General features: G+C 35.0%; 1 protein-coding gene across 1 annotated transcript; it reads left to right on the top strand.

The window, feature by feature from the left end:
* The first annotated feature begins 4944 nt into the window (after positions 1-4944).
* On the top strand, positions 4945-12448 carry LOC104612616 (uncharacterized). Its single transcript, XM_010280091.3, has 5 exons — positions 4945-5000; positions 5110-5316; positions 6407-6650; positions 11310-11392; positions 12115-12448. The coding sequence occupies exons 1-4, from the start codon at positions 4945-4947 to the stop codon at positions 11364-11366; spliced, it is 564 nt and encodes a 187-aa protein (XP_010278393.1). The 3' UTR covers positions 11367-11392; positions 12115-12448.
* The last annotated feature ends 585 nt before the right edge of the window (positions 12449-13033 follow it).

The raw sequence follows: 13033 nt of genomic DNA, 5'->3' as shown, positions 1-13033 counted from the left end.
ATAAAAACTGGTGTTCGCAGTTTTTATATATAGGTAATCATAGATGCCAAGTATACTTGGTCTAAGTGGGTCAGATCCAACTATCCCAATTAATAATTATTTTGGTTCTGGGTCTGTCCCGAACCAGACCCTAGACGTTGACAATTCTATTTAATAAAAAAGGATAAACGAATTTGTGTTTGAGCAAGTTTAGTTCAATTTCCTGCAAAACCACTATGTTCCATCCTGCTTGCTGGTTGAGAGAGACAGCAGGAAGAGGTAGTCATTTATAAGGTGACTGGAACTAATTTGTCATCCTCTTTTGATGTTATCCAGTGGTTGATCATCCTTATTGTCATTGGCAAGCAACAAGTTACCGGGCTAATTTGTTGTTTTGGGCAAGCCTGCATTCAAGAGTTGTTTATTCTAATTTGGAAGGCAAGAAAATGTTTAGTTGAACTCCATGATCATACTAGATCTACTAACTGAGAAAACATCCAATTGATCCCAGCTATTTGAATCAAATCGAATTCATCATAAATTTGTATGATTATCTTATACCTTTAGACCATTACCAATGTTGATCCCAGCTAAGTAATGGATTGGATACAGTCCTAATCTTTGACATTTTTTTTACAAAGATGCTGCTCTCAAACTCCAAGACATATTCCCACACTTGCAAATATCATTAATATGCACATTGGCAAAGTTGTCATTTTATCTAGAGGAATTTTCTACTTTTTTAGCATAAGGCCCTGGACCCAATGAGAACTTTGATGAAAGCCAATGCCTAGATTAATGATGTTCAGAGAACTCGATCGGTATTGACCCGAAAAAGGGAGAGGTTCATGCGTTAGAGGGTGATGATATAATATATAATGTATTCAAAAATATAATTATATTCTTCTATAATATATATTATTTTTTATTTTAGTGTCAGTTTTTTTATATATTAAAAATTAAGATTTGAGGCAAAAAACATGCATTCTTTTAGTAAAAATAGTGGGGCAAGGCACCTTGGGCCCCTTGGGAAGACATAAATCTCTAAAAGTTACCAAAATAAAATGAGATCACCACAATCATACATCCAAATGTAAAGTAATAGCTTTTAGAAGTTTTCATTTGGGTTAAAATCAAAAAGGGAAATTGTCTAAAACTCACCATGTCACTAACTTGACATTAAACAAATTAACGGATGTTAATATATTACCATTTTAATCTTCATAGAATAATATAAAATATATACAAAATAAATTAACGGGTGTTAGTATATTACCATTTTAATATTTAGACATGAAAAAAAAAGGAAAAAGTTCAAAAAATATTTTCAAATATAAAATACATAAAAACATAGAAATTACAAAAAAATATAAAAAATATAGAAATTGCAAACAAAACAAAAAATTATTTTCAAATTATAGAAACTATAGAAATTGAAAAACAAAATTAGAAAATAAAATTTGTAGAAAAAATACCAAAAATTATAGAAAAACACAGAAATTGTAAATAAATAACAAAAATACAGGAAAATTTATAGATTGTAGAAAAATAGAAAAATGTAAAAAAAACAGAAATTATAAAAAACATTGGTAATTATAACAAAACACTAAAAATGAAAAAAAAACAAGAACATTGAAAACTGAAAAAGACATTTTCCTTTAACTCACCATTCAAGGGTAATTTGGTCACGAAAATTGTTATGTATACTAACATGGACACCTCTGTTAAGAAGCATTAACGGTGCACTAACGAAAGGTGACATGGTGAGTTTTAGACATTTTGAAAAGTTGTGGTGAGTTTAAGAGATGTTGAAAACTCATAGCGAGTTTTAGACAATTTCCCTTTCAAAAAACCAACTGGTTTTCTAAAACCAGGACAAGGTCATCGTTTTTTCGGTTTGACTGTTTGGATCAGAGGTTTTGACCAGTTTTTTATCCAATATGATTTTGGGGGGTATGACTGAACCGACCAAGGGCCTGATCACAGTTCAACCAGTCCAACTGGTCGATCCGGTCCAATTTTCTAAACACTGGACTAATGAGATTCACAAATTGATTGACTTGAAGAGAATTGAGATGAACAACCTTCAAGTTGAATTTTTGATTCAGGCCCGAATATGGGTGGCACCCCCAATGACTGGCTGAAAATCAATGTAGATGGGGCTACAAGACCATCAAATGCAGGGGTTAGCCTCATTGTTTGAAACATGGAAGGAAGAATGTGAGGATACCACTTTCAGGTTTAAAATGCAATTAGCCTTGGAGTTTCACATTCAAAAACTGTGCTTGGAAGGTGATGCTCAAACTGTAATACAGTTGTTGATTGAGAAAAGACCCATTATCCCATGGAGAATTCGGTCTGTCATCAGGGGTTGTGGGTAGATGATGTTTTCGTTTTCCTCCATTAGGGTTCAGTTTGTAAATACTAAATAGAGGCTGTAAGCAGGCAGTCCACCTAGAGGTGCAACTTGTGTCGGAAGCTTACTCGTCATCATCATCATCTAGCTATCTTGTGTCATTGGTAGGCTAAAGTTCATAGCTTAATATTAATAGGCCATGCTTTGTCCATCTTAAGTGCCCATTTGGGTGGGCTGAAGCACAACGGTTTCTAGCTTTCCAAGGTGGGCCCCCACATGGGCAGCCTATAAGTTATGTTTGGTGAGAAAATGGAAGAGCCCAAATCAGATGTCATGTAGTTATTTGAAGTGCTGTCGGCTTCAGTCTCTTTCAATTGCTTATCCAAAGTGGTGAGTTTGGTTAGGGCCTAGGGGTGTTCACTGTCCAATTTGGAGAAGATCTCAAAACAAAATAGTAAATATGCTCTAAGAATTCCTTAGATCAAACCAAACCTTTTGAGTATGAGAACCAAACCATTTTATTATGGTTTGGTGTGGTTTCTAATAGGTTTGGGTTATTCTGTTGGGTTTAACACAATTAGAAAGCCCGAGCAATAAATATGCCTGCACAAATAACAAATGTAGTCTTTTAGCCATCATAAAATCATTGTAATTAGGTCATGTTTGGGAGTGCTTAAAAATAAGTGCTTATTGGAAATAAGTGTTTATTTGGGCGGGGACCACATCATTAAGTACTTATTAGTGTTTGGGAAATAAATGCTTATTTTAAAAATAAGGGTTTATTTTTTAAGCCCAAATTTCCATCTTTTTTTTTTAAGTGTTCATACAATAAGTACTTATTCGATTTTTTTCTCCCATAATTGTCCTTGGTGAATTTTTAGAATACCAATTATAACCCTTTTACAAAAACAATTTTACAAAGGCACTTTTATAAGCACTTTTACAAAAGTTTTACAAAAGCAAAGTGTTTTTACGAAAACACTTTTATGAAAGTATTTTTATGAAAGCATTTTTATAAAAGTACTTTTATGAAATCACTTTTGTAAAAGTACTTTTACATGGAAGCGCCTTTATAAAAGTGTTTTTATGAAAGCACTTTTACAAAAACACTTTTATGAAAGCATTTTTACAATATGAAAGTACTTTGTAAAAACACTTTTATGAAAATACTTTTATAAAACTATTTTTACGAAAGCACTTTTACAAAAGTACTTTTATAAAAGTACTTTTATGGAAGTACTTTTATAAAAGCACTTTATAGAAGTGATTTTATAAAAGCACATTTTACAAAAACACTTTTATAAAGTATTTTACTGAAGTACTTTTATCAAAGTACTTTTATAAAAGCACTTTTGTAAAAGTAATTTTATAAAAGCACTTTTGTAAAAGTAATTTTATAAAAGCACTTTTACAGAAGTGATTTCATAAAAGCACTTTTTACAAGAACACTTTTATAAAAGCACTTTTGTAAAAGTAATTTTATAAAAGCACTTCTATCAAAGTACTTTTATTCATTCACTCTGGATTGGATGTTTTGAAATTTTGAAAGAAAATGAAGGACAAAAGAGTCACAATTGCTTATTTAAGTGCTTATTGGAGAAAAACACCACCAAACACCCAATATAAAATTAAGTGCTTGTTTTTTAAAATAAACACTTGAAAAAATTGAGTACCAAATACAAATAAGTGCTTATTAGAATAAGCAATTGTTTTTAAACACTTATTTTTAATACAAGTACTCGCAAACATGGCCTTAGTATGCTATGCAAGCATCAAAATTGACTAAAACAATATGTTTTTAGGACCTTAAAGTCAATTCATTAATCACCCAAATGACAAGTTCGACTTTGTCTATTTGAGAGTTTAGAGAGAGAGAGAGAGAGAAAGAGTGTTAAAAGTTTAGAGTGAGAGCTTAATGAACACCAATTTCAATTTGGTGGTCTAGACCATAGACCATATAATCAACACCCCTAATTTGGTGATATAAGTTTATTAATTGTTCTCAAGGCTCATGTGGTGTGAATTTCATTTTCACTAATAACAAATGCAAGGAAGTGCAAAATTCTGATTTACTTTCGCTTCAGATTCACCTTGTCTTTTATTTGTGAAAAGTGATATAGGAAGTAAAATCACGTGGTTCCGACTTTTTTTTTTTAAAGAAGACAGGATGATACGATCCCCAACTTTATACGAGAGAGAATGGAGGAGGGTGATGCAAAATTTGCATCAATTTGTTAGATGCAAAATTTGCAGCAGATAGAAATGCAAGTCATATGCACAAACAAATTGATACAAAGCTGAAGCAAGTGCAAAATTTATATCCTTGTTATCTGTCAATTGCGTTGGCCGTTGGGTCCCTCCTCGGTCTCTCCCTTGAATTAGGCTGAGAAGTACTCTCCATCCACCATCCTGAGGAGGAATGTTTTTGGCAAATTGTTTAAAATATATGCTCCATCCACAACTATGACAATGACGGTAATAAAATGAAGTTTGCTGAATACATGAAAATGAAGACAAAAATGAAGCTTCTTTGACTGGTCCACTGTCCACGGCGGAGAGGAGATCGGCTTCAGTCAAAGTCCGGAAGATATTCCTATTGCAAGGCTATGATGGGTGTTCGAATGGACTTTGCTTTCACTGAATCCTGTTTCGGCGGAGAGATGGAGTCAGAATATTAGAATCGTTTGACAGCATGCATGGGCCAAATCTTACAAAGGTCAAATATATGCTGGGACTGGGATTGAACAATTCCAACCGTTTGATTTTATCCTAAGGTGTATTTCTAAAGAAACGAAGGTCCACAAATCAGATGGTTGCAAATCAACCAATCGTAGTCTGACACCCCTCTGTGTGTTCGACACGTATTTGTGTACTGATTTTTGCCTATCCGTTCTCACTCTGCTCGGCTTTTTATTCTCCTTTCTCAAGCTTGGGCTCTTCTCTGGTTTCTTCTGTATTAAGTTTCGAAGACAAGTATCAAAGTAAGTCTCGACTTCCGACCCCATTCGTTGTTTGCTTATTAGGGTTTATCTTTTGGGAGATATTTCACTTTTATTTTTCAATTGATGGAGGAATTTGAGCCGAGATGCTTGTTTTTCCTGGATGATTTCTCAAAATATTCGTTTGATATCTTAGAGAGCTGTTGCATAAATTTCCCTGTGTTCCCTTCAGCAATTGATTCATTCACGCTTCAAAAACTCAACATGCCCCATAGCTAAATAACGGTGCTGGCAATACACCATGAAGTAGGCTCTGTTCTTGGGACCTTGTGAAAAACCCTAAGTGTTTGATGTTTGGTATGCCTGAAACTGAAGAACTAAAGAAAGGAGTAAAAGAATAACCGAGTACCCAAAGTAAATCTCACATAGGGTGCACACTACTTACATTTTTCTTTTTTACTTTCTTGATGGTTGCTTGTAGAACACATTCATCACCAAATTTACTTTAACATGTGGGCATTAATCATCCTTTTTTCAAGGATCATCTCTAGCCTCCGATGCTTGTTAGAATTCCTCTGTTAAAGAACTTGGTGACTTCCTTGGATAGACCCGCATCATATTTTTGGTTTCAGTCTGATTTTGTCTTCTAGTGACATGCAACGTCTCAATAAGGGACTATGCCTGCATGTTCACAATCTGCCAAATGTATTTGTGATTACTCTAGTGCGTAGCATGTTGATTTTTCAATGACTTGAGTCTCGCCTTGATGCACTCTGCTGTGAGTCCTTAAGACACTGAAAAGATGCTTTATTGTCAAGAAACGATAAAAAACAGTGTAATTGGATGGGAATGCAGATACTCCTCTCCATAGAGAGAAGGTTGAGAGAATCTTACCCTTTTGAGCTTTAATAGAACCTTAATAAGAAAAATTGACAGGAATGGAGAAATGTTATCATGCAATAAAAGCTCTCTACTTGTCTTCATCATCTTGCTTGAAACCTATTTGGCAAGCGCAGTGTATATAAGAAAACCTGACCCCGCCTCTGTTGCATATTTTCTGCAATGATTTTATAAATTCTCACATATTAGAGACTCATGATCATCAGGTTGTCTGATAATATATGTTGGGCAGGGTTATTGGCAAACTGGATCTGGATCCGGTAGATGATATCAAGGGTAATAGCGCCCTTGATCTTGCCAAGGAAAACAGAGTTTCTGCTCAGACAACAGATAGGTGGAAGCAGATGGGATGCGAAGAGAAAAAGGCAGCAGTTCATGCAGAAATGAAAAGAGTGAACCAGCTCCCTGCAAACAGCAGTTATGCAACGCATCGCTTAAGGGTTCTTAACAAAGTGTTGCAACTTATGTCAATTCAGGTGAGAAGCTTTAGAATTTTACTTTTTAATAAAGCATGTTTTTTTTTTGTGGTTCTGTAATTGTATTCTCTCATTCATTGTGAAATTGGCATGGAACTGAATGCAAGATCTGTAGAAAGAATATGGTCAAACGAGATAATGGATTGCATACTTGCAAGTTGAAAGTCCACAAAGTGAATGCTGGCCAATTTCCTAAAATAGTAAGGACTGATGCTAGGCAAGGTTCGACATGATCAAAGAACAGAAAAATTATTTGATTAAGCCATAAAATATTGGTGTAACAATCTTATGGTTGGGAGGAGGAGAAGAAGGTTCATATTGTAAACTGGGACCAAGTGTGTCTTCCTAAGGAAATTGGTGGGTTGGGAATAAGAAAATTGAAGAAGTTCAACTCTGCCCTCCTGTGTAAATGGCTTTGGAGATTTGCAAATGAAAGAAACACATGGTGGAGAAAGCTTATTGTGGATAAATATGGAGTGGATTGGGGTGATTGGAGATCCAAGTGTCCTATTGCAAGAGGGATAAGTTCCATTTGGACAGGTATCTTGAAGATCTCTACTCAATTTGAGGAAGGAATCGGATATAAATTGGGAAATGGGGAAAGAATTAAATTTTGGAAAGATTCTTGGTGTTTTGAAGTGTGTCTGGAAGATGCCTTTCCTCTCTTGTATCAAATTTCTGTAAATCAGGATTCCTCGGTTGCTGAGACTTTCAATGCTTCTGCTAATTCTATTAGTTGGAATCTGCTTTGTAGGAGGAGCCTCTTTGATTGGGAAGTGAAAGATTATGCGAATCTGCTACACTTGCTTTACAATCAGAGGGTTGACTTGAACAAGGAGGATTTTTGGAGATGGAAATGGAAAGCTGATGGCTGGTTCACTGTAAAGTCTATGTACAACAAGTTGATAAGTTCAGGTCATGTGAACTTTCCGGCTAGGCAAATTTAGAACTCAACTAGTCCTTCTAAAGTGAAGTTTCTGCTCTGGACAATGGTTTTAAATTAGTGTCTAACCAGAGTTAATCTAATGAAACGTGGAATTCAGATTCTGGACATGTCATGTGGCTTGTGTGGTGGGTTAGCAGAAACTATTGAGCATCTTTTTTTGCATTGCCCAGTTTTGATTTATATTTGGAGGCATTTCCTTCAGGCCTTGGAAGTCAGTTGGAGAATTGAGGGTCTCAGCAAGAAAGGGACCTTGGTTTGGAACACTATTCCGGCTGCGGTGCTTTGGACTATCTGGATTGAAAGAAACAACAGAATTTTTCAGGGTAAAGCTAAATCTCCAGAGGAAATGGTGCAGAAAGCTGTGGGCAAATTACTGTCTTGGGTGTCAATAATGGAGGAATTTAAAAATCAGAACATGCGATTGTTGTTTAGTTCTCAGTCTTGGATGCATTTGTAATTCTGAGGTGGCTCTAGGCAGCCTCTACTGGCCTAGGCTCCTTTGTACTGTTATGTGATTTAATAAAATACCTTACCTTCTATTTAAAAAAAAAGGCAAAAAGTAGTAATACTGCAATGTTTGTCATGCACAATTGGGTGTGGCAAAGAACTGGCAAGTAAATACATTATGAACCAAAAGCATATGTGCATAGGATTAACTTACACATAATCCATCAGATAATAGACAAATAAACTAATAAAACATTGAATAAACAAACCAATAGACATATATCCACTAATGCTTGGATTAATTTCCTTGACAAACCAGAAGAAGTGTTAAACTTGTAACCAGTAGGTCAATACTCATGAGTCATGATGCAGTTGCTTGATCAGTAACTGTAACTTTCGTTAATGGGATTAAAACAGGCAAATTACAACTTTACAAATTGCACTTGGAGTTAAAACATCTTATCTCTGAAAACCACTATGCCTTTACCATTGTGCCCAAGACATTTGATCTTCCCCACCCCTTGTTTTTCTAAGGAATCAGCAATGCTGTTATTCCATAAAATCATATCAGTGATTTATTTGTTTGTTTGTATGTCTTTGAGTATTTGAAATAATATCTTGTTTTATACACATGATGTTGCTTTAAGCATTTCTGATGGTATATAATATTGAAATAAGACATAAAAGTAAAGAAGGCAGTGGAGGAGTAGTCCTTTTAAGTCTTTTTCTTTCAATCAGTGGTGTGCTGGTATAGGGTTACCACAAATAAAGGCCACATGAAATGGTCAAAGTAGCACTTTCTTTTGGAAAACAAAGGCTATAACTCTTTATGCTTGCAAAATAAAGACTGTAAACTAAATGTTTAATATTATTTTTTTGCATATTTGCAGTATATATGAACTTATTTATAAGACCACATCAATGAATTATGAATGTCTCTTTTATTTGACTAGTTAATGCCTAGGCACCGACTAATCATCACATAGAGAGTCCAAAATGACTAATCCTTGCCTCACCACATTGTGATTTGTGACACTGCACTTGAATTATCTTGTAACAAGGAAACTTCACTATCTGAAACTTGACACAGCATTTGGTATGTGCATGTCTGACACAAAACCAACTTAATCTAATACCTGTTTTCTCCAACTATTGTTTATTTGGAATTTATACAGCTCTTTTCATGTACTTTAGTTTATTGAAGTTCATCCTTTTCCAGATACATGCTTACACAAACTAGGTTATTGTAGAAATGTATCTTATAGTACACGAGAGACTATAGGGACATCTGCATTTAAGCCTTTTAGAAAGACACCCCAATTCTTATGGGTAACCTCTAATCTCCAAATTTTCCTCACATTAATCACCTATTTCTGTGAGAAAATCATTGTTCTGTACTAGCAGTCTGTGGTTACCTCTTATTTGAATTTTACATATATATACTAGCGGAAATCCAATATTTAATATTAGCAAATTAAAATTTAAAGAATTACAATGACATATTGACATGTATTGTACCCCATGTAGTGCATCATACACCACATACCTGGTATATTCCATAATTTCAGATTTATCTCATATGAAAAATAAAAATTAAAAGGATTAGAATACAATGTATTTTGCCCTTTATGATGCATCTTACACCTGGGAGAGGGAGGCCTTTTGGGGGGGGGAGAGATTTTTCCAAGAAATAAAAATTGGAGAAAGGAGGGAATTTAGCCCCATTTGGCATCACTCCAGAGAATCTCATTCTCAGAATCCTTTCTGAAAAGGATGGATTCTGAGAATTTTCATCCTGAGAATCACTGTAGTCCTGTTTGGCATAGTCATCTAATTCCTGTTTCTCAGAAATAGAATCACGTTTGGTAGTAACCAATTTCTTTGAATCAATTCTTTGATAGACAAAATGATGCAATAATCCATGAGCAACAATCCGTCGTAGCTACAGCATCACCAACTGTGAGCAATACAAGGACTTCAACTAAAAAAGTTTTTAACTGCTACATTGCTGTTCTAGCTACAGGCCTACAGCATCACCATCAGTGAGCAACAATCAATTTTTTGGTATCAAGAGAGAACGAAACAATCAATTTATCATTTTGTGGATGCATCTGTAACAGCCCATGCACCAACAATAAAATTTATTGGGATCAAGAGTTTCATACCTGTGAGTTGGGAGGGTGACGATAGTGCTGGAGATGACCGGTGGAGAAAGAACGGCTGAAAGGATTCTCAGACTGAAGAAAAGAAAAAACGATGGAGAGAGTTGTTGCAACTTGCAATAAGATGCTGTAATGTAGAGAAAACAAAACTGGTTGAAATATTACCTGAGATAGAGTTGAGGAAGATGATGTCAACGGCACTGGAGAGGGATGGAGGGGTATCATTGTACCCTCACTATCACGTGCAACTCTTGTCACACGTGTTCGTTTTTTAAAGAAGGGCATCACGAGAATGAATTCGACCGAGAATTCTCATTCAGAGAATACGATTTTTTTTCACTCCAATGAATCGAGCTGGTGGAGGGGTATTTTCATCCCATTTTGAATGAGAAACGGGGGCCGGGCAAAACCAAACGTGATTCTCATTCTCAGAATTGCAAGAATTGTCAGAAATGATTCTGAGAAGCGATGCCAAATGGGGCCTTACTGTCCAACTTTTACTGTCAATGTATCAAACCATTTTCTTGATTAAAAAAAACTCTTGATCCGTCCCGATTATATCAATTAAGCAGAATATGCCAATATGGGTCCAGATGTTAAATCCAATTATAACCATATTGAATCTGAATCTATCCAGTTTGATGTTATTAAGATCCAATCTTCAACATTACTATGCATAACATGTCCATATAAATCCAAGATATACTTTCATTAAAATTGATTTAGGTATTGTTTTTAAATTAAAAAGGTTGTATTTTAAGTAAAGTCAATATCTAAAATCAATCCAAGTCTGATCCAAATCAAATGAATCGGATTTGATTTAAATGTGAACTTAATCATTATTAAAGGATCTAGGTATATCAGTCCACATTTGACTGGCTGGCAGCTTTTCCCTTGTCCCTCTTTTCCAAATATAAACAACTTGAACCCAGCAATTGCAGAATCAACCATCACATTACTAGACTGACAAACCGAGCTTATTTTTGGACTGGTAGGTTGCATATAGTTCATTCTTGAATATGCAATTAGTTTAGATGCAAAGATTAACCAATTTTTTTTTTTGGACATTTGATTCCATATCTAACTACTTCTGTTCTTTGTCAGAGGACCCGATCACAGGATGAAGAGTTAGAGCTGCTATTTGCTGGGCTATCCCTGTGAAGAATCATCCAACTTGAAGAGAACTGGTCAGTTTCTTCAGATGGTTGTATTTGTTTCTCTGGAAAATGAATGTAAATTTTTTCTGTGTAATGTTTCAGCTATTATTTTCACCCCTTTTATAGAAAATTAACTTTGTTGTCCACCCATATTTTTTGAATGTAAATGGCAAGGCAAGGAAACTAATGTTTTCTTAGTCAAAATTTTCTGCTCATTTTACATTAAAGAAATGCCACTGGCAAATTTCCCCTAAAAGAATAGGTTTTTATTCTTATTGTGCTACAATACAATACTTGCTATTATTGTTATTGCCGTACACAATCTCTTTGAACAGAGGATAATACTTGTATACTTTTGATATTATACCTGATACAATTTTCTTCCAAAAAAGAAGATTTTATACTTGATACAATATACTTGTACCTTTTTTAAAAAAAGGCGTTTCTCCACAACATGTTGACAACCTGAAGGCATAAATTTTTTCATATTGCTTATAAGTGCTACTCTTTTTATCAATAACTGAAGTTATCAGTGGTACTTTTGAAATTGATTCTAAGCTTGATTGCCCAGTTTAGTAAAATCATCATCTCTTTGACTTGTTCATGCTAAAGTTGGTTAGACCTGATTTTGAATTTCCTTTTCATCAAATATTTGCCAGTTATTTCCTAATTCATGCTAAGGTTGGCTTTGCAAGTTACATATGGACTACTTTTCTTAACATTTCCTAATTAATGGATTTATTTCATTGCAGATTTTCAAAATGTAGCGTCTATATCAATCAACTATGAAAAAGGATGGAGGCAAAACCTTGTAGCATATACTCAGCAATGACAAAAATCTATAGCTTACCAATCAAAAAAAGAGAAAAAAAATGACAATATCTATTAGCTTACTGATATATAATGCTTGTGCATGTATACCAAGTTGTTATTTGCTATTTTGCGGATTGGGGTTGATGTGGAAATAGTCTCTTGTAACCTTTTCCTTCTCTATTGAGCGTCTGTGTGTGTGACGTCTCTATACTGGAAAGTGGGAACCTTCAAGGGACCAATCTTACTAGTAAACGAGTAAAAACTATTTTGATATTTGGTTTGTGTGGTTGGTTGTGCACTTCTTCTAATCAATCCTTACGAGCCAACTGATTGGTAAATGCTTATTGCTTATGGGATCAAAATTGGTAAAAGCTAATGCAGTTATGCTTATGATGTTGGACCAGGGAATATTCCTTAAGATTGGTCTTGAGTCTTGACTCTTGAGAACCAGCTAAGCATTACTCTCCTCAAAATTCCAATCTCCTCAATCAAGGTGTTCACATTCACATTTTCTGCGACCAGAGTCACGGCATTCTCTTGTCACCGTGCCATTAGATAAACCGAGGGGGAATATTCCGTACTGGGGTGTGATTGAGTTCATGAGTTGTGTCGACTCTTTTGAGCCCCATTGTCGTGTCGCTGAAAAGTGAAATCACATTGTTTAAAGCATGGTTTTCATTTTCAAAACCGTACCGGACCGGAAACCAGTCAGTTGACTGGTTCTGTTTTAATCTGGAATCGTTATTTTGCCAAGAACCGTTCATCCAACAGTTTTGGTTGTTTTTTATTTTTTTTATTAGAATGGGCCATCTGTTTGGTTCGAATGGTCGGATTGTTTGACAAAGAACTGGATCCTTG

The sequence above is a fragment of the Nelumbo nucifera genome, chromosome 1 (assembly GCF_055504915.1).
Source record: "Nelumbo nucifera cultivar China Antique chromosome 1, China Antique-T2T, whole genome shotgun sequence".
NCBI lineage: Eukaryota > Viridiplantae > Streptophyta > Magnoliopsida > Proteales > Nelumbonaceae > Nelumbo > Nelumbo nucifera.
The sequence above is the reverse complement of the archived record's forward strand: the minus strand, read 5'-3'. Positions and strand labels throughout refer to the sequence as shown.